At 41.0% G+C, this 22359-nt stretch overlaps 2 protein-coding genes across 2 annotated transcripts in view; one reads left to right on the top strand and one right to left on the bottom strand.

Moving 5' to 3' along the window:
• Positions 1–17401, bottom strand: part of LOC117185764 — a 201879-nt gene extending 184478 nt beyond the window's left edge. The window contains exon 1 of the mRNA XM_033396795.1: positions 17261–17401. The gene's annotated coding sequence lies outside the window, so the exon portion shown is untranslated. The remainder of the gene's footprint in view (positions 1–17260) is intronic.
• On the top strand, positions 9758–16058 carry LOC117191669. Its single transcript, XM_033396474.1, has 3 exons — positions 9758–9775; positions 10186–10277; positions 15153–16058. Exons 1-3 carry the CDS (start codon positions 9758–9760, stop codon positions 15901–15903), a joined length of 861 nt encoding a protein of 286 aa, XP_033252365.1. The 3' UTR covers positions 15904–16058.
• Positions 17402–22359: the final 4958 nt, after the last annotated feature.

The following is a 22359-nucleotide window of genomic DNA, read 5'->3' as shown; positions in this document are numbered from 1 at the left end:
GCCTCCGCCTAATTGATTTCTAAGATGTACAATCGCAAGGGCTCCCGCCGCAATCCCAATCTTTGACACTCGCCTAAATGGAAAACCAATGTTTGCCCACACCCGGCTTCTCATAAACAATCTCACTCCCGGCTTTCTGCAGATCCTGCACTTTAGGCATTTTACAGTTCTCTCTTTGGATGACGAAATCCAATACTCGGGATGGCGAAATCAATTGAAATGTTTATAGAAAAACTATTCCCGAAAGGGATCAACGATGCAAAGATCAGAAAGTTCAAGTCAGTCTTGATCCAGAAGCGACACCGCAAAGTCGAGCTAAAAATTAAGATCGCGCAAACCCTTTGCCCGGAATCCTTTGTGACCCTCTACTTAAATCTATATCAGTGAAGTTAGAAGTAAAATAAAAACTTTTTAAAAACACAATCCGCTACCGCAGTTATTTAATTGGCGCCCAACGTGGGGCGACGTTGTATAAAAAGCACCGAATAATAAAAGTGTTGCGTCGTGCCGAAACCCGAAGGACAATTAATTAATGGAATAAATCCTTCAGATATAAAATCGCGGATTGACTGTGAGATATAAGATAAGAAAAAGTGAGATAAAAAGGAAACAAACCGAAGCTTAGGGTGTTCAAAAATAAATACAATATACAATACAAATACAAATACAAATACAATACAAAATACAAATAAATACAAAAGCTAATCAAGACAATTCAAAAATACAAAAAAACCAAAAAAAACCAAAGTTTTTAAACAAAACCAATCAAACCAAAACACAAAGAAAGTGAAACTATCAGCTAAACCAAAGAAGGAAGACCCCCAGAAGACCCAGTTAAACAAAGAAATTTAAGAAGGAAGACCCGTTCGAAGACCTGTCAGCCAAATCAAGAAGGAAGACCCGTTCGAAGATCTGTCAGCCAAACTAAGAAGGACGACCCCTACCGGATAGTTCGTGAGCAAAAGTTGTATTAATAAATATATAAGTTCAATTAGGTTATATTAGATTATAAAAACAAACATATAAGAAAAATTTAAGGTGGATCAACTAACTTTAGATTTTGAAAAACTAAAAATGATTAACTCACAAACAAGGACCGATCTCACTGCAGATCTCGTCAAACAATTGATAGCACTTCAAATTTCACAAGTACAGGAGCAAATTGTAAATTTAAAACAACAAATAGAAACTAAATCCGATCAGGTATCAGATTATCAGGCAGAAACAATAGACGAGACAATAAAAGATGACACCACATTAAAGGTAATAGAATCCCTACCAATTTTCAATGGTGGATTAAACCAATACGTAGGATGGAGGGAAGCTGCAGAAACTGCAGTGAAGTTATATAAGAAAGGAAGTAAGCAATATTATATTGCCTTAACAATTTTGAGAAACAAAATAACAGGACCAGCACATGACGCACTGACCAACCACGGGACAGTTTTAAATTTTGATGCCATACTTTCACGACTTGACTTTGTTTACAGTGACAAGAGACCAATTTACATTATAGAACAGGAGTTAAGCGTTCTCCGACAAGGGAACCTTTCAATAATAGATTTCTATAACGAGGTTAACAAGAAAATGACCTTGTTAATAAATAAGACAATAATGACTCACGGAAAGGACAGTGAAATCACGAAAGAATCAAATAAGAAAATTAGAGACAATGCCTTACGCATTTTTGTCACTGGCCTAAACGGCGGCATTGCAGAAATCCTATTTTCATTGAATCCCCCAGATTTACCGAATGCCTTGGCAAAGGTACAGGAATTGCAATCAAATAACATTCGGGCACAATTTGCCTACGAATTCAGTGGCCCCAGAAATTCAGGGAATAATAACTACAATACATTAAGATTCAACCAACGACAACCAAGGACTAATAGTTCACCATTCGACCAAAAAAAGGATCTTCAGAGGAATAACATGTCATGGGGACAACCCTATTTCTTGGTTAATAGACAACAAAATCAGGCCCCAGAACCAATGGATGTAGACGAATCGATACAAATCAAGAACCGACAGAACAGCAATCAATTCAGGGGAAATAATAATAATAGAAATTATCGGGAGAATACTAACGGTTATTATAGGAGAAATAATAACAATTATAACCAAGCTCAGCATTTTAGGGCAAACGTAGTACCGAATAATCAGTCTAACGAAAATCAGGCGCAGAAACGAAAGCCAAACGAAATGTCGGAACAACCGGCTAATAAAGCAAAGCGGATAAATAACATTGAGGAGGACCATTTTTTAGATCAGCCCCCGAAGTAGGTCTGCCCTACTTAAAAAGAGTAGATAAAAAAATAAACAGAGAATTAAAAGTTTTGATAGATACGGGAGCAACTTCCTGTTATATAAAAAGGGGAATTTACGAAAATAAAAAAGAATTATCAATTTATAAGAAAGTTGCTACAGTGAATGGGTTTTCAATAGTTAAATATTTCCATAATATAACTATTTTCAACACAAAACAAGTGTTTTATGAAATAGATGGAATGGAGGCAGATTTACTAATAGGATTTAACCTATTAAAGAAAATCGGAGCTGTTATTGATACAGGAAAGGGGACTTTAAGTTATAAAGACAATGAAGAGAAACTAATATATGACGAGGTCCTTTCTTGAAACAAATTAACCTTTATAGAAGGAAAAACCATCCTTCCGTTGAAGGAATATATAATAAAAAAATATTTTGAAGAAGAAAAAGAAATGAAAAGTGATTCAGTAAAGGTAGAAGGAAGTTTATATAGCTTGGGATCAAAAAATCCTGAGCACGCCGACGAAGAATTATCCGTCAATAGTTTGGGATTCAAATATCCTGAACCCGCCGTCGTTGAATTATCCGACATCCAAAGTTTTAATAGTTTGGGATTAAAATATCGTGAGCACGCCGTCGTTGAATTATCCGACACTAAAAGTTCGAATAGTTTGGGATTAAAGAATCCTGAACACGCCGTCGTTGAATTATCCGACAATGAACAATTTAAAAGTTTGGGATGCAAAAATCCTGAACGCGCCGTCGTAGAAATATCCGACATTCAAAATTATGCAAATTCTAAATTGAAAAAAATGAAATTGTATAACACAATAACCTACAAAGAGGACAATTTAGAAAATCTCAGAGAGAAAATGGTATCTATCATCGAAGAAGACCATGCCAATATAAATTTACAGTTACCGTTCAGAACGGATATAAAAGGAGAGATTAACACTGAACATGATAGACCGGTATATGGCAAGCAGTATCCATACGCTTATTCGGTTAACAATTTCGTTAATAACGAAATAAGTAAAATGTTAGATGAAGGTATAATCAGACCTAGTAAAAGCCCATATAATTCACCGGTAATAGTAGTACCAAAGAAGGGAGTAAATGAGGACGGAACTCCTAAACATAGATTAGTAATAGACTTTAAGAAACTTAATGAAAACACCATACCGGATAGATACCCTATGCAAGATCCTTCAGTAATCCTTGCCAATTTAGGTAAGGCAAAGTATTTCTCGGCCATTGATTTAGAGTCAGGGTTCTATCAGATTTTAATGAGGGAATCAGATATTGAAAAAACATCTTTTCCCATAAATAACGGCAAATATGAATTTCTAAGAATGAAGTTGGGAAAACTTGTCACGTCTATATGGACGATATAATAATATTTTCAAAAACTATAGAACAACATTATAAAGATCTCATTCATATAATACAGATATTGCAAAACGCTAACATGAAAATTTCCCTAGAAAAGTCTAAATTCTTTCAATTGGAAACCAAATTTCTGGGATACATTGTTTCCCAAAATATCATTAAAACAGATCCAGACAAAATCTCCACAATACAATACGATATACTTAGAGAACAAGTTGGGAAAACTTGTCACGTCTATATGGACGATATAATAATATTTTCAAAAACTATAGAACAACATTATAAAGATCTAATTCATATAATACAGATATTGCAAAACGCAAACATGAAAATTTCCCTAGAAAAGTCTAAATTCTTTCAATTGGAAACCAAATTTCTGGGATACATTGTTTCCCAAAATATCATTAAAACAGATCCAGACAAAATCTCCACAATACAATACTATCCAATTCCAAAAAATATCAGAGAGCTACGTAGCTTCTTAGGACTAACAGGGTATTACAGAAAATTTGTCCGAAATTATGCTACAATTGCCAAACCATTAACAAAATATCTGAGTGGAGTAAATGGGAAAATTTCACGAAGGGCATCCAAGAAAACATTAATACAGCTGGATGAACCAGCAATGGGAGCATTTAATAATTTAAAGGACAGTTTAATAGCACATATTGAATTAGTACAACCAGATTACAATAAAAAATTCACATTAACCACAGATGCATCGGACATAGCAATAGGTGCAGTTTTGTCGCAAGATGGGAATCCCATAACATTTATTTCTAAAACTTTAAGTAAAACCGAGCAATTATATGCTATTGTATGGGCATTACAAAATTTGCGAAATTATTTATACGGAGTGAGTGGAATTGAAATACATACAGATCATACAGATACCAACCTTTGTCCTTTGCAATGTCGCAAAAAAATTCAAATGTTGAAATGAAACGTTGGTATTACTTCATAGAAAGTTTCACACCAAAAATCATTTATAAGCCAGGCTCAACTAACGTAGTAGCGGACGCTCTATCTCGGATTAAAATAAATCATATGACAGATAGTGATGTCGACCAGACAGAATCAGAATCAGACAAAAATACTCAGCATTCAGCAGAGAGTAGTTTTGAAAACGTCATTCAAGAGACTAGCAAGCCTCTAAACAAATTTAAACAGCAGCTACTATTAGCGCAAGGGAGATTCACAGTTCATGAGTTAGTAAGAGTTTATGAAAATACCCGACACATTATTGAATTTGATACGGTAGACAATCTGCTAATCATTTTAAAAGAATTTATTCAGCCTCACTTAACCACAGGAATACACTGCACTTTAGAAGATTTATACCTTATCCAAAATAAGCTAAAGGAAAACTTCATAAATAAATTTCTCTTCACGAGAAAGTTCCTCCAAGATGTAGTAAATTCAGAAGATAAAGCTATAATTATAGAAGAAACACATTGCAGAGCCCATAGAGGACTAGACGAAAATTACAAACAAATAACTAAACTGTATTATTGGCCAAACCTGCACAAAAAATTAAAAGAATATATAAAAAAAATTGTGAGATCTGTAACAAAAACAAATATCACAGACACCCTGTAAAAATTCCAATTGGGGAAGCTCCCATTCCAGCAAAAGAAGGAGATCAATTACACTTAGACATATACCATGCCCAAAACCTAACATTCATAACTTGTATAGATTCTTATTCCAAATACTTGGTGGTCAAGGAAATTCAAAGTAAATTAAACATTGAAAATAAGGTAATGGAAATTTTGCAACACTTTCCGTTAGCAACATCTTTAATGACTGACAACGAACCAAGCTTTACTTCAGCACAATTTAGATCATTCATACAAAGAAGTAACTTAACTATTTATTATGCTGATCCCAGACACAGCACCTCAAATGGTCAGGTAGAAAGGGTACATTCCACACTAACAGAAATAGCGCGTTGCATCAAGGATGAACTAAATCTAACAGATTATTCAGAAATAATAATAAGGGCGCCACTGAAATATAACCTGACGATACATTCAACGACCAATCAAATGCCATATGACATATTGTATAACAAAATAGAACACAAGCATAATCCAATATTACTTAAGGAAGCTCAGACCAAAATGCTTAAGCTACATAACAAAGATAGAAGAGAAAAAGATTATAAAATAGGAGAAGTAGTTTATGAAAAGAAATTCGGGGAAAGAAATAAACTTCAATCCCGATACAAAAAGCAGGTAGTTAAGGAAAATCGACCGAATAAAATTATAATCAACAATAGAAACAGAATTATACATAAAGATAACATCAAATATTAAATATTTTCATGACGACTTTTTGAAAATACAAAATAAAGTAAATGAATTAACTGAAAATAATAATAAACAATTTGTAATAAATTCCAAATTTTTCAAAGAAATTGAATTGCTATCAAATTCATTAAAAAATGTCATCTTCAATGAAGAAACAATACTGAGAAATCATCGTTTAAAATTAATAACTTTTGACCTACTAAATTTAGTTGATACCATAACCCTCTTAAAAGTAAACATTTTCAATACAAAAATTTTAAATAAAAACGAAATAGAGGACATTTATAAGCATGAAAAACTTCCTGTTGAACTGTCTGATCTGCTGGACATTGCAACGGTTAAAATAATTCGAAATGCTGATTTAATAATCATTTTCATAAAATATCCTCAAATTAAAGATATTTGCAAGTTTTACCATGCAAGAGCCATCTCACAAAATGATCGAATGTTAGTTATAAGTGAAAAAGTTTGTGAATGTAAGGAGAAATACTATTTAATGAATAATTTTAAAAGTGAAACTTTTAACAATTACGCACAAATAAATTTAAAGAAGACCTGTTTCACCAATTTACTTAATGGCTTTAAAGCCAACTGCACTAAAAAAAGGGAAAAAAACAAAGAAATAGACATCATTCAGGATAGTGCCATATTAGTTTCAGGCAAAAATATCGTAGACAATACTACTTTGTTAGGATCGTATATCCTTATATTCAACAACACAATTGTAATAAATAATATAACCCACATAAATGATAAGGGTAAAATTCTAAGATATATATCGCATCATAGATATAGCGATTTTGAATTAGTTGATTATATACAATCGAATGATAAGCAATTTTCTTTTGGTAATGTTAATATTTTAAATCCCCTTATAACATTAGGTAATACGGCCTTACCATTAACAACATTATTCTTAATAATTTTGATATTGATAATGTTATTTTTCTTCGGCTATAAATTAACCAAATTTGTACTTATTAAATCAATAAGAATACCGTCAGAAGAAATAGTGGAAAGCAACATTCAAATACTGTCAGAAGAAATTAGAGCTCTATCAGAACTTCAAAATGTATCGGGACGAAACATTTAAGAATGGGGGGAGTTAACGTACCCAATTCTATTGAGCTCTTATACGAGTTGTAAACAATCTTTGGCTTTCCAAAACGAAAACAATTTCAATCTTGGGCCTCCGCCTAATTGATTTCTAAGATGTACAATCTCAATGGCTCCCGCCACAATCCCAATCTTTGACACTCGCCTAAATGGAAAACCAATGTTTGCCCACACCCGGCTTCTCATAAACAATCTCACACCCGGCTTTCTGCAGATCCTGCACTTTAGGCATTTTAAATTTCTCTCTTTGGATGACGAAATCCAATACTCGGGATGGCGAAATCAATTGAAATGTTTATAGAAAAACTATTCCCGAAAGGGATCAACGATGCAAAGATCAGAAAGTTCAAGTCAGTCTTGATCCAGAAGCGACACCGCAAAGTCGAGCTAAAAATTAAGATCGCGCAAACCCTTTGCCCGGAATCCTTTGTGACCCTCTACTTAAATCTATATCAGTGAAGTTAGAAGTAAAATAAAAACTTTTTAAAACACAATCCGCTACCGCAGTTATTTAATTTGTACATGTATATAATAGATGTATAATAGATTTTGGCTATTTATCTTTTCTCCACTGTGTCACTGTCACTTTTGCCTTCCACTTGAATTAATACGTTTAAATTGCAAGTCCACCCGGGGGCGCCATGAAATTTAAACGGCTGTTAACCGAAAGGTTGGTTGTTCGAGTCCACCCGGGGGAGCCATGAAATTTTAGAATAGTTTTTCTAAATAACGATACCGAAACAACTTGGGTGACTGCAATTTTGTATTTTAATACGACGAAAAAACAGGAGTGCGTGCGTTCGTTTTCATGGATTTTTCTCGACTTTTTTCATATATTAAAACAATTTCTTCTGTGCCTACCTTACCTACGGTGGCAAAGCGGGGCGAATTCGCCAAGAGCGAGAGAGCGAGCTTTTATTGCGCTCCTGCTTTGCCCTAGCCTAACTTACACTAGACTTCATGAAATACTATCCTAATAACAATTATTATTATCCAAATGGCGCTACACATATCTTTAAGCTTTTTTAAATATTCGCTTATAGCTTTAGCTTTTCTGCGCACACTGCTCATTTTATCTAGAGCTTTTTGGACAATTAGATTTAGGGTATGAGCAAAACACCGTATATGACTCCAATTGCCGGTTCTAATAGCAAGAGCAATGTTGTGTGCATTATCGGATGCTATTGCTGCGACTTTGTTTTTGAGATCCCATTCATTCACAGTGTGCGACGCTTCAAAGGCCTGACAAGCAATTGTATAAGAGGTCAGCATCGTTGATTCCTCATCGATAAAATGTACTGTGACAGCCAGATAACTTTCGTTGGTTATAGATGTCCAGCCGTCTGTAGTTAAGCACACCGCTGTGGCCGCACGTTGTTCTTCTATTATCGTCCCAGTGTACTCGTCACGAATTTTGGGAATCAAGGAGCTGGTTAATGTTTTCCTCGTCGGAAGCTTATAGTATGGGGCGTGCGACACATCGTGAATAAATTTTTTAAATTCTGGTTCTTCGACCAAGCGCAAGGCGTGATGACCCTTGGCGATCATCCGTTCAAGTTGCAGATCAATCTGCTGCGCTTTGCTCGCTGGTACAGGCCTTTCAGCAAAGCTTGTTATTTTTGGTTGCGCACTTTGCACAAAAATCGGGCCATCGGTGTTTTGCCGGATAACGGGCTCCATAGACGCCTGGTGCTTGCTCTTTAAATGGCGGCTTAAGTTGCTTTGAGATTTGCAACTCAAAATAGATTTGCAATACTTGCACTTGGCTTCCTGGCGTTCAACTTCCTCGAAATGGTTCCAAATCTCACTATACTTCCGAATAAGCGACATAGTGAATTTTTCAAAATTGTAAACAGCTTTGCCCGTAATATAAAAAGTGTGAAGTAAACGCAAATATGAGCAAAGCTGCCAGATCGCAAAATGCCCTTTGAGGAGCAAAATTGCGAAAAAAGTGAGTAGAGAACAAGTGAGTAAAAATGAACAAGTGAACAACAAAGAACAAGTCAACAAAAAAGAACAAGTGAACAAAAAAGAACAAGTGAACAAAAAAGAACAAGTGAACAACAAAGAACAAGTGAACAAAAAAGAACAACTTGGAAGAAGGAACATGTTCAGTTGCTCACTTAAGTGAACAATTTTTTTTTGTTCACTCACTCATGAGCAACACAACACTAGGGCATAGCCATCATGTCGAGACACCGAATGACTTCATCAGCAACGCAAACAGTATTACGGCACCGGTAATTGTCTTCTCCTTTAGCGTTACTGATCGTATGCGGGCGGCGTAAGCGACGTAGCAATGACGAAATTCACTGAAGAGGGAATAGTCAACTTCGCACATATGTACATATGTATGTCACTGCACGCGTAGATATAAGCCCATCGACCGTTTTCCACTGGTGTAGGCCGAGCAAGGCTTGTATGTGTGTGGACCCACGCCGGTACACCCTGCGGTAAATACAGTGATGCTCACATGTATGCAGACGCCACGCCGAAAGAAGATTTGGGGTCGAAGACGGCTAACACATACAGTAGTCGATCGGTACGATGGGTACTTATATGTGTGGCAAGGTGACGAGACTGTAGTGGGTACGGCTGACGGCACTACGACCGGCGTTTCGTACGGTATTACGTACGGCCAAACCTATGGTTAGGTTTTTAAGAAAAAAACGATGTTGCAGCAGACGATCGTAATTACCCTATCGTAGCGTGTGCGATGTTGTGATCAGAGCTTTTGCTCTCACACGCCGCGCTCTTGTACTGCTCTCTGCGCATTCAAGATCGGCTCGACGGTGGAGTCGGGGAGTTTTGCTATCTCTGGCTGCGACCAGTCCAATAAATGCTTTGAACTCGAGCACTTGTTTTTTTTTAGTCATACATTACCTGACAATTTAAGGTAAAAACCGAAACTAGAGCCCGCTGGACCGGAGTCATCATCACGTTTGTTTTTGGAAAAAGTCTTCCGAATTTACATTGGCGCCCGAGCAGGGACATCGGCATCCAGCATTTCGTGGAAATTCGCACGACAAACCAGTGACCTACAGTGCATCTTCGTTGTCTCGGCACAAGTCATTGGTTTTTTTTGTTCTGTTGCGAATAGAGCTCTAGCTGGCTGGTTTTGTGCGACAAATTGGATTCATCTTTACTCAACAAAAAAGGAAAGTGTTCGACTAATCTATGCCGAATTCTCAGGTACTTAGTGCGAAAATAATTGAGTGCTAGAACCAAGCCACCATTTTGTGCGCTGTGTTTCTCTATTTGGCCACTGATCTCAATTTCATTGGCACCTCGTTGAATTGGAATACCAATTAAATAAAACACAAAGTAATAAAATAAACCAAAGTGAACAGCCAGCAACATAAAATATTTATTATATGCGGAATATTGGTGGATTGAAGAAAAGTGCAAATTGATGAGGGTTTACGGTACTTGCTAATCAGACGCTCCGGTCATTGCCGCTGTTTTCAATTCTCTTTTGCGAAGTACCGCTTATTGGTGCTGCCTTTACTTCGGTAACGCTATCGTTGCGCCAAATTGTGCATAATTTGGCTGCGTTTGGTTGTGTGCATTGGCAGCATAATTTGTGTTTGTTTCGCTGCGTTAACCCTTTGAAGCCGATACATAGTTTTTTGTGGAAATTTCGCGTTCTTTCATAGTTTTTTGCATACCCTACAGTATTTTGGTTAACCATTGTCTAAACCCAGTGCATTACTTTCCGACCCTCTTGAAGTAAGAGAAAGCGCCAGAATGAGTGAAAAGGAAAGGGAAATTGTTACCAGGGAAGGAGGTTCAAAAGAAGGAGGGGGTCCAAAAGTCCTGCAAAAGTTAGCAACAGCAATGCAAAGACACGATAGGGTGATGGGCGATCTAAGGCGTGTGAGAACGGCCTTTGAAGAAAAAACTATTTCGTTCGACTCTCTTCAAATTAAATGCAGACTCGAGCTGATCGAAAATTATTGTGAAAAGTTGATGGATATACAGGCAGACGTGGATTGTTTAAATCCCAACAACGATCTACGAGCATCGGTCGAGGATATGTGTGTTACCACAAAGGCTCTGTACATGTCTGCACTTAAAGAACCCGAAACTCAGCGAATACAGAGGAGGGATAGGAGTAGCCAGCGTCATTCATCACATCTGCCTAAAATGAATCTCCCCAAGTTTAGTGGAAAACATTCTGAATTTAAAAACTTTATAAGCCTTTTCGAGAGTTTGGTGCATAACGACCCAATATTATCAAATGTGGAAAAATTCAACCACTTACTGTCGTGTCTCGTTGACGATGCATTGGGAACAGTGAAGGCGTTTCAGATCTCTGCAGACAATTATGAGAAGGCTCTTGATAGTTTGAAGGAGGTTTACGACAAAAAATATTTGATCTTTTCTGATACTGTTTCGCAGTTGTTTGACATTCCCAGCACAACAAAAGCTTCTGCTTCATGCCTTAGGTCCCTCATTGACACGGTGTCAGCCATATATTCTTCTCTGCAGTCGTTAGGAAGTGAAAAAGACATAAATAGCGCGATGCTAATTCACATAGCGCTGTCTAAAGTAGATCCCACAACGAAGTCTCGGTTCGAAGAGCAACTGGATTACGATAAACTACCGTCTTGGTCCGAGTGCGCAGCCCAGCTGAATCGGCGCTATCAGCATCTAGCTGCCGAAGAGTCAACACGGAATAAGGGTAAAACTAAACAAGAGACAAGTAAAGGACCCACTAAATCGTAATTTTCATGTGCAAAGACTGATAGGCGAGCTGATTCGAAATGTAGCTATTGCCACGCGGGGAATCATACCATAAGCAATTGTCAATCGTTTAGTGCTCTTCCTGTTCTTCAACGGTTCGATATCACCAAGCAACTCCGACTGTGCATAAATTGTTTGAAGCCAGGTCATACAGTGACGAGGTGCAAGACAGCAAAATGTCGAGTGTGCTCTAAGCCCCATAACACTCTGCTTCATCGATACGGGGTTGAGCCACAGCAAAATGGGCCTAGTTCTGTGCCAGTAGAACATTCGTCATCGTCTGAGCCTTAGACAGCTTATTCTAGTCACGTTGCTAGTGCTGACCAGGTTATTCTTGCTACCGCTGTTGTAAAGGTGCAAGATCGGTCCGGAAAATTTCAGTATGCACGGGCACTTCTAGATTCCGGCTCCCAAATAAATTTTATATCCGAGGATCTAGCCCAGCGCTTACGATTGCGCCGTGATGAGTCGTGCCTTAATATCACAACTGTTGGAAAAAACTCGTCCGTCATAAAGCACAAGATTCATACTTTTGTCCAATCTCGTATCAACGATCACAACTTTGAGTCCGATTTTTGGGTGTTAAGGTCGATTTCCACATACCAACCCGATCATGTTGTCAATTTCGCCCAATGGAAGATACCAGCAAACCTGCAGATGGCAGACCCGCAGTTTTACAAGCCTGCTAAGGTTGACTTATTGATAGGGGCAGAAACCTTTTTTGAGTTAATGTGTGTGTGTGTAGGCCAATTAAAGGCAAGTTCCGAACATCCAACAATCCAGAAAACATTGTTGGGATGGATTGTATCAGGAAAATATAAGGCATCAGCACAGGATGCTGTATGCAATATCGCTGTTGGTAGCGATCATTGTTCTCTCGACTCTCTGGTGGAGCGCTTTTGGGAATTGGAACAGGTCCCAGAGAAGTCGAAGGCTGTATATACAGCTGAACAATTGGCTTGCGAACAAAACTTTAAGCAGACTCGAATCGGGTCGTTTTGAAGGGGGGCTGCCATTTAAAATAAATCCCAACGTGTTGGGTTTCTCGTTCGAGACGGCAAAACGCCGCTTTCTATCCCTAGAACGCAGACTTGCACGAGATCAGTATTTGCATGATCTGTATATGGAGTTTATGAAAGAGTATCTCATCCTTGGCCACATGTCATTGCTTCCAGACACTCCTCCAGGACGCCATTACTACATTCCACATCAATGTGTCCTGAGACCTGATAGTAAAACCACCAAGCTACCACCAACCGATTTCGATTAAATCGTTTTGCGCTCACAGCTGACATCTCCAAAATGTATAGGCAAGTTCAGGTCGCCAAAGAAGGGATAAGGCAAATGTAGATGTTCAAACGTATCGCCTGAATACGGTTACTTATGGGACAGCCTCAGCTCCATTTCTGGCCATCCGCTGTCTCGTTGAATTGGCAGACGTTTATGCTGAGTCCCATCCTATTGCATCACAAGTCATAAAAAGTGACTTTTACGTCGATGATATGCTTACTGGAGCAAACAGTCTGGAAGATTTAGAACGTATTCGGCTGGAAGTGTGTGAGGTCTTAGAATCCGGGGGTTTTAAGTTGGCCAAGTGGGCGTCAAATCATCCCCAGCTGCTGTCCGATAGTGGCCAGGAGAAATCGCTGCAGTTTGATCCTTCGTCGTCTGTTAAAACGCTCGGAATTAGATGGAATCCGCAAAATGATTTGTTCCATTATCATTTAGATGACTCATTTGATTCATAGGGGCTTTGTAGGGGTCAAAGCGAAACATTTTGTCAGTTGCGTCCCGATTGTTCGACCCATTAGGGTTATTATGTCCCTTAATAACGAGGGCAAAAATATTGCTGCAGCAATTGTGGCGGCAAAAGTTGGATTGGGACGAGTCGGTTCCCATGAGTTTGCACACGAGTTGGAACCACTTCAAGCAAAATTTGTTTGAATTAGACCAGATAACCATACCTCCCTACATTGGCCTTCCCACGCATAAAAGCGTTCAGATTCACGGATTCGCAGACGCATCAGGTGAAGCGTACGGATGCTGCATTTACATCCGTACCAGTGATGGTAAAAATGTCGTGTCTAAGCTTCTTACCGCAAAGTCTCGAGTAGCTCCTCTCAAAACGAAATCGATTCCAAGACTCGAATTATGAGCAGCTCTCCTGTTATCCACTTTATGGGCTCACGTAAAACCGCTCCTGGACAAGTTCATGATCGAAAGTGTGAACTTTTGGTCGGACTCCCAAGTCACCTTGTACTGGCTGGAAAGGGATCCAGCCACGCTCGCAACGTTTGTGGCCAATAGGGTTGCTGAAATCCAGGAATCGTCAAGCGGTATGACTTGGCGGCACGTTCCTACTGAGCAAAACCCAGCCGATTTGGTGTCACGTGGCACAGACGTAGACGGTGTAACGTGCTCATTGTGGACTGAGGGTCCCCAATTTCTGCTCAGGAATTCTGAGGAGTGGCCATGTCTACATCAGGTTGAGTTGTCCGCAGAAATGGAACGGTCGGAAAACAAGAAGTGTTTGGCAACACATTCAGTGGAAAAGTGTCAGGCCAATGATTTCATCGAGTTGATTGAAAGATGCTCTTCCTTTGATAAATTGCTTCGAATTATGGCATATGTAAACCGGTTCCTACAAGGAAGCAAGCGTAGTCGAGAGGTCGTTCTGTCAGCCAAAGAACTTAAGGTCTCATTTCTAAGGCTGGTAGAAGTAGTCCAAAGACACGAGTTGGGACCAGAATTCCACAAGCTAGCGAGGTCGGAAATCCTGTCACCGCATCTTCAACGACTAAACCCGTTCATACATACGAGCGAACTCGACGGAGTAACGCTGCGACTGATTCGAGTGGGAGGAAGGTTGCTCAACGCAGAGATTCCGTATGACGCCAAATTTCCTCTGCTGCTGTCGCAAAAGTCGCAGTTCGTGACGCTTTATCTTCGCAATTTGCATCGGACTCACTACCATGCAGGCGCCAAAGTCATGGTTTCGTTGCTAAGGCAGCAGATATGGCTATTCAATGCTCGAGAAGCATGTACAAGGATCCTGAGAAATTGTGTGCACTGCTTCCGATACAAGCCAGTCCTACAGGGACAGATCATGGGAAACCTGCCAGCTGATAGAGTGCGAAGAGCTCGGCCCTTTTTGATTTGTGGGGTAGATTTCTGCGGCCCATTCTACGTGTCTCTCAAGATTCGCGGCAGGCCCCCTATTAAGACATATGTAGCCGTCTTCGTCTGCTTTGTATCAAAGGCTGTTCACCTGGAGCTTGTAGCAGATTTGTCCACTGATAGTTTTTTATCTGTTTTTAAAAGGTTCATCGGGAGAAGAGGCCTTCCGGAGAAGGTGTACAGCGACAACGCCACCAACTTCGTGGGCGCGAGCAAGGTGCTGAACGAGCTGCATCAAGCGTACCAGAGGGACCAGGACCGGCTCAAGGCGTACGCAGCGCGCCAAGGCGTCGAGTGGTGTTTCATACCACCGAGAGCACCACACTTCGGCGGATTGTGGGAGGCAGCCGTCAAATCAGCCAAGCAGAGGTTGGTACGCGGAGTGGGCAACGCCAAGCTCACCGCGGACGAGCTGTGCACCCACCTGTTAGAGGTAGAGGCTCTTCTCAACTCCCGGCCAATCGCGTCCCCAGGCAACGATCCCAGCGATGTAGAAGCGCTAACGCCAGGGCACCTGCTGATCGGGCATCCGCTTCTTTCGCTGCCGCCCGAATCAGATCACGACGACAGATGCAGCAGGGGAAGCTTCGCGTACTTGAAGCGGTGGCGAATACTGTCAGCGCTCAAGCAGCAGTTTTGGCAGGGCTGGTCCAAGGACTACCTGGTCAGCCTGCAGAAGCGTCACCAGTGGGCTACCAAAGGGCCAGGCTTGGACATTGGCTGTCTAGTGCTCGTCCACGAGGACAACACACCGCCACAGAAGTGGACCACAGGACGAGTGGTGGCCGCAATCAAGGGAGAAGATGGGAGAGTGCGCGTCGCCGAGGTGCGAACACCCGCGGGCGTAATTAAAAGCCCCATACACAAATTGGCAAAACTGCCAATAGACGGTTGAAGCACCGGAGGGCTTCAACGGGGCCGGAATGTTGCAGCAGACGATCGTAATTACCCTATCGTAGCGTGTGCGATGTTGTGAGCAGAGCTTTTGCTCTCACACGCCGCGCTCTTGTACTGCTCTCTGCGCATTCAAGATCGGCTCGACGGTGGAGTCGGGGAGTTTTGCTATCTCTGGCTGCGACCAGTCCAATAAATGCTTTGAAGTCGAGCACTTGTTTTTTTTTAGTCATACATTACCTGACAATTTAAGGTAAAAACCGAAACTAGAGCCCGCTGGACCAAAGTCATCATCACGTTTGTTTTTGGAAAAAGTCTTCCGAATTTACAAACGAACTTTAATTTTCTGTTGGCCGGCAGTTGGGGTACAATTTCACTCACCCGATGGGTTCGGCCTTCGCTTAATAAACCTAGGAATGGTCGGCTGATCTTTTGACTAGATCTTAGCCACGATGGACACGCGGTAATTACGGTCGAGGTTAGAATTGATCCTTTCACTGCACTAACTTGAGTATTTTCTTCAGACGTCCGTCTGGGATCGCGAGTACAATTGGAAAGAAATGCACAAGCTACTCTCCTTCCGCTTGAGCCCTTGGTTCTCTCATTCCCCTTTTCTCACCACACCTTGACAGTTGCCGCTGTTAACTTATGTCATTTTTTTGGTTGCGCGTAACTGCCCAAAAGGTGCAACGTGCATGTCTAAGGGAAGGGGAAACCGTGGGACGATTATGCGATATTTTTGGTTGGACAGGCGCCACTACACTGTTCCACGCCCATGTCCAACACATGGGCGGCACTCACCCCATGCATGAGTGGATGGACTGGGGGGAGGCAAAGGCAAAGGAACAGGCACAGGCAATAAAACCGAAATGAGTGGTAGAGCAAAATTACATCTTATGTATAGTATATATTTATGGCCAAGGTACGAAAGTGCTGACAATTTGCCTTATCGGGGTCAGTTGAGTCAGTTCCACGTACCAGCAGTGCAGCTTTCAGCATAAATAAAATACATAAAATAACGTATTACATATAGAGAGTGTGGGGCTCTCCCAATAAATATAAAGTGATTTCAGCAGACGTGCCCAAGTGATTTTAAATATACACTTTGTTGACCTATAAATAGACCACACACTCGATCACACTCATAGACGTAGACATTTCTTAAAGATAAATAAATAAATGAATTATTGTTAACTCATGGGGCCTCAAAGTAAAAAGCAAGCAAACAAAATGTGAACTTATTTATCAGAGACCATAAGACCCGGCAATTACGCATTTGTGCTTTGCAAATATGGAAATACTGTTCAATAAACCAGCAACCAGGTCAATAAACATTAAAAATGTACAACGCTTCTTACCTGAGCGCTTTTTCAAGCGGTATTGATGGCGGAAGCTCTTCTGAAATCGAGGGGTTATTAGTTAGATTACAACCATTTTATTAAAACTCTGTGCTATCCTCATTTAAACTGTTTACATTGCGAGCTGAACGATATTTTGGGTGTACGCCGTTCTGGTGCGGGAGGGTGCAGGTGAGTCTTTAAATAAACCGAATGAGCTCGCTCTCTCCCCTTGCTCACGGCTTTTTATACCCGATACTCAAAATGAGTATTGGGGTATATTAGATTTGTGGTAAAAGTGGATGTGTGTAACGTCCAGAAGGAATCGTTTCCGACCCCATAAAGTATATATATTCTTGATCAGCATCAATAGCCGAGTCGATTGAGCCCTGTCTGTCTGTCCGTCTGTCCGTCCGTCCGTCCGTCCGTCCGTCCGTCCGTTCGTCCGTCCGTCCCCTTCAGCGCCTAGTGCTCAAAGACTATAAGAGCTAGAGCAACGATGTTTTGTATCCAGACTTCTGTGATATGTCACTGCTACAAAAATATTTCAAAACTTCGCCCCGCCCACTTCCGCCCCCACAAAGGACGAAAATCTGTGGCATCCACATTTTTAAAGATACGATAAAGCCAAAAACGCAGAATCGTAGAGGATGACTATATGTTCTAGAGTGTAAAATCTCAACCAGATCGTATAATTATTATAGCCAGAATCAAGAAAACAATTTCATTCTTTCTCGCTCTGTCTCTCTCTAACACACAGGTTTCAGGGTCGGCTTTGCCAATTGCAAAATATGAGTTCAAGGATCTCAGAACCTATAAGAGCCAGAGCAACCAAATTTGGTATCCACACTCCTGTGATATCGGACCTTGACCGTTTCGTGTCCAAATTTCGCCACACCCCCTTCCGCCCCCGCAAAGGACGAAAATCTGGGTCATCCACAAATCTCAGAGACTATTAAGGCTAGAGTAACCAAATTTGGTATCCGCACTTCTGTAAGATCTCACTATAAAACGTATATCTCAGAATTTTGCCCCCCCCCCTTCCGCCCCCACAAAGGACGAAAATCTGTTGCATCCACAATATTGCACATTCGAGAAAAATAAAAACGCAGAATCATAGATAATGACTATATCTATCAGATTGCTGAATCTGGATCAGATCGGATCATTTTTGAAGCCAAAAGCAAGAAATCAATTTGCAGTGGCCACGCAGCGCCCGACGTCACGCTCAGACTGATTTTCTGTCTCTCTCGCACGCACTCTTTGTCGTGTGGTTCAATATTAGCGGCGTCTGCCGCAGGAGAGCCATTCTGACTTAGTATCGGGTATAACTGTAGAGTTGCGGTGTACGCAGCAACTCACAACGTTCCCCCTCGTTATACCCGATACTCAAAATGAGTATTGGGGTATATTAGATTTGTGGTAAAAGTGGATGTGTGTAACGTCCAGAAGGAATCGTTTCCGACCCCATAAAGTATTATATTCTTGATTAGCATCAATAGCCGAGTCGATTCAGCCCTGTCTGTCTGTCCGTCTGTCCGTCCGTCCGTCCGTCCGTCCGTCCGTCCCCTTCAGCGCCTAGTGCTCAAAAACTATAAGAGCTAGAGCAACGATGTTTTGGATCCAGACTTCTGTGATATGTCACTGCTACAAAAATATTTCAAAACTTCGCCCCGCCCACTTCCGCCCCCACAAAGGACGAAAATCTGTGGCATTCACATTTTTAAAGATACGATAAAACCAAAAACGCAGAATCGGTGAGGATGACCATATCTTCTACATTGCAAAATCTGAACCAGATCGTATAATGATTATAGCCAGAATCAAGAAAACAATTTCATTCTTTCTCGCTCTGTCTCTCTCTCTAACACACAGGTTTCATGGTCGGTTTTGTCAATTGCAAAATATGAGTTCAAGGATCTCAGAACCTATAAGAGCCAGAGCAACCAAATTTGGTATCCACACTCCTGTGATATCGGACCTTGACCGTTTCGTGTCCAAGTTTCGCCACACCCCCTTCCGCCCCCGCAAAGGACGAAAATCTGGGGCATCCACAAATCTCAGAGACTATTAAGGCTAGAGTAACCAAATTTGGTATCCGCACTTCTGTTAGATCTCACTATAAAACGTATATCTCAGAATTTCGCCCCACCCCCTTCCGCCCCCACAAAAGACGAAAATCTGTTGCATCCACAATATTGCACATTCGAGACAACTAAAAACGCAGAATCATAGATAATGACCATATCTATCAGATTGCTGAATCTGGATCAGATCGGATCATTTGTGTAGCCAAAAGCAAGAAATCAATTTTCAGTGGCTACGCAGCGCCCGATGACACGCTCAGACTGATTTTCTGTCTCTCTCGCACGCACTCTTTGTCGTGTGGTTCAATATTAGCGGCGTCTGCCGCAGGAGAGCCATACTGACTTAGTATCGGGTATAACTGTAGAGTTGCGGTGTCCGCAGCAACTCACAACGTTCCACCTCGTTTTCGTTTCTCTTTGCGTCGATGATTCCGCTTGCCGTTGTTTTATGAATTTTCCCCTCTGCAAGAAGTAGAGCTCATTTTTGGCTCGCTTGCGATCTCGTTTGCGAGCGTTTTGCGACACAAAACCATATCGCTCGTACACAAGCTCGCTTGCGAGCTCGTTTGCGAGCATTTTGCGGAACTCTCGCAAAAGGCACGTTAGTTGGTTTGATGGGCAATCAGTAGTACCGACTCGTGCAGCATTTGGCATTAAAGCTCTTGACGTGAAATTAAAATGATGTCTGCGATTAAGCAACTTTTCACAGTCCGTCCAAAGTGGCAGTTTGTCATAATCGAGCTGTTCTTCCCATTTCTCTTTGGTCACCGGATCGACTCTGCTCAAGACGAGATGAATAATCATCGCATTCGAGATCTTTTTATCATCGCCAATCGACAACAACGAACCATATATGGATGAGGCGGTATCGATAAGGTTCCTTAAGGACGATGCTGATTGCTGGGTCATTTTGGGAAGACTAAAAGGGCATCAATGTGATTTTTAAAGATCAGACAATCATTATCGTAGACCCGTTTTAAGCTAGCCATTGCTTTCTCGTAGTTGGTCTCGGTTACTTGGAAAGCCCTAACTGTTCCCAACGCTTCACCGGAGAGACACGAAAGCAAATGGTTGAACTTTTCGATAATTGGAATGCTTTGGTCATTGTCTCAAATAAACCTATGAAGTTTTTAAAGTCCGAAAAGTTGCCGCTGAACTGCGGCAGAGCTAACTTCGGAAGGCGAGCACGAGTTGGGCCACCATAAGCTGGTACTGCCGGTATTGTCTCATCAGCTGTCTTTAATGCACAAATGAGAGACATTAATTTTGCCTTTGTGACAATTGAGAGTTCTTCCAACTCGGCTCCAAATTCATCGTCAATGACTATATCTTCAATCTTCTCTTGAAGTTCGCGTGCCGTGTCAATGCTACGCATCAGCGTTTCGAGTCTGCACTCGAGCTCCGTCAATACCAGCGGAATATCCCCCGCTTCTAAACGGTCCGCTAATAAACGAATGCCTTTGACACGGCAACTGCGCTTTTTCTTCAGCTCTTCAAGGGCAATATTGTTGGCTTTTGAGGTCATATTGATTCTCAATACAAGCAACTGAAGGCGAAAGATCGTTTCTAATAATCGTATTTAATGCCGAGGCACTCAATGAAATAATGGGTAATTGTACCCAAACGAGGTGAAAAACCAATATACCCGAACAATTTAGGGTAGAGCGTCGCTTGGCTGGCGCGTATACGAAAACCACACAAGAATAGCAACGAACTGCACTGGTGACAAGCGAAAACGAAAAATTTCACCGCTGCAGTTCTGAAGAATGGATGTTGTGTATACGTATGCACCGACAACGATCGACGCTAAATTGATTTGCGAGGCACGACTTTGTCTTAATTGATAGTTGGATCCTACTGAGACCAAAAAAATATACCCGACGAAAACAGGGTAGCGCGTCACTTGGTGTTTGGTTTGGATCAAGCGCGCCAAACAAAAGAACAACGATAAGCAACGGTGAAGAGCGAAAGCGAGACGAAAAAATTCACCGCTGCAGCTGCGTATTGGTATGCGTGCTTGGCCAACGACCCAACTATACATATATTTGACACAACGAAAACGAGAAAGGGGAAAGGGGTGACAGCGATTGCAGTTAAAATGAGTTATATGTGTAGTTATTGCGTCCAAGAGGGTTAGATGTACATATGTATATATGTATTAATATATATATGCTCAACTCTAACTACAGCATGCAATCTAGCTCTACTATGTCATACGTACATATGTGCCAAGAATTGAAAGCGAGGTGCAATTGTTTCAGCACAAGACAATAATTGCGAGTTTTTTAATCTTTTCGTCTTCACTCGAGCTTTCAATTTTTTGCACAAATACCTCTTGAGAAGATTGGAAATTCCAGGTGCTGTACTCTCCTCTTCTTATACTGGATGCTCCACTTGGATCTTCTTGGGTAGATGGTATATGTGTATCTCCTTTTGTATATAGCTGCAGACAGGGTATTGCACGACCGACGCGGTGATTTTTAGTTTTGTTTGTTGAATTATTTGCACACACGTCGCGGTCAATTTGGCAATTTAGCTGCAGCACATATGCATGTAAGTTAACGTACCCAATTCTATTGAGCTCTTATACGAGTTGTAAACAATCTTTGGCTTTCCAAAACGAAAACAATTTCAATCTTGGGCCTCCGCCTAATTGATTTCTAAGATGTACAATCTCAAGGGCTCCCGCCGCAATCCCAATCTTTGACACTCGCCTAAATGGAAAACCAATGTTTGCCCACACCCGGCTTCTCATAAACAATCTCACACCCGGCTTTCTGCAGATCCTGCACTTTAGGCATTTTAAATTTCTCTCTTTGGATGACGAAATCCAATACTCGGGATGGCGAAATCAATTGAAATGTTTATAGAAAAACTATTCCCGAAAGGGATCAACGATGCAAAGATCAGAAAGTTCAAGTCAGTCTTGATCCAGAAGCGACACCGCAAAGTCGAGCTAAAAATTAAGATCGCGCAAACCCTTTGCCCGGAATCCTTTGTGACCCTCTACTTAAATCTATATCAGTGAAGTTA

This window comes from Drosophila miranda (genome assembly GCF_003369915.1).
Source record: "Drosophila miranda strain MSH22 chromosome Y unlocalized genomic scaffold, D.miranda_PacBio2.1 Contig_Y1_pilon, whole genome shotgun sequence".
Taxonomy (NCBI): Eukaryota; Metazoa; Arthropoda; class Insecta; order Diptera; family Drosophilidae; genus Drosophila; species Drosophila miranda.
This window is presented reverse-complemented; position numbering and strand designations above follow the sequence as displayed.

Excerpts from the sequence above, each read along its gene's own strand:
- LOC117191669 (XM_033396474.1), top strand. Across the intron at positions 10,278-15,152 it reads AATCTATGCCGAATTCTCAG|GTTCATCGGGAGAAGAGGCC; the intron begins GTACTTAGTGCG and ends TGTTTTTAAAAG.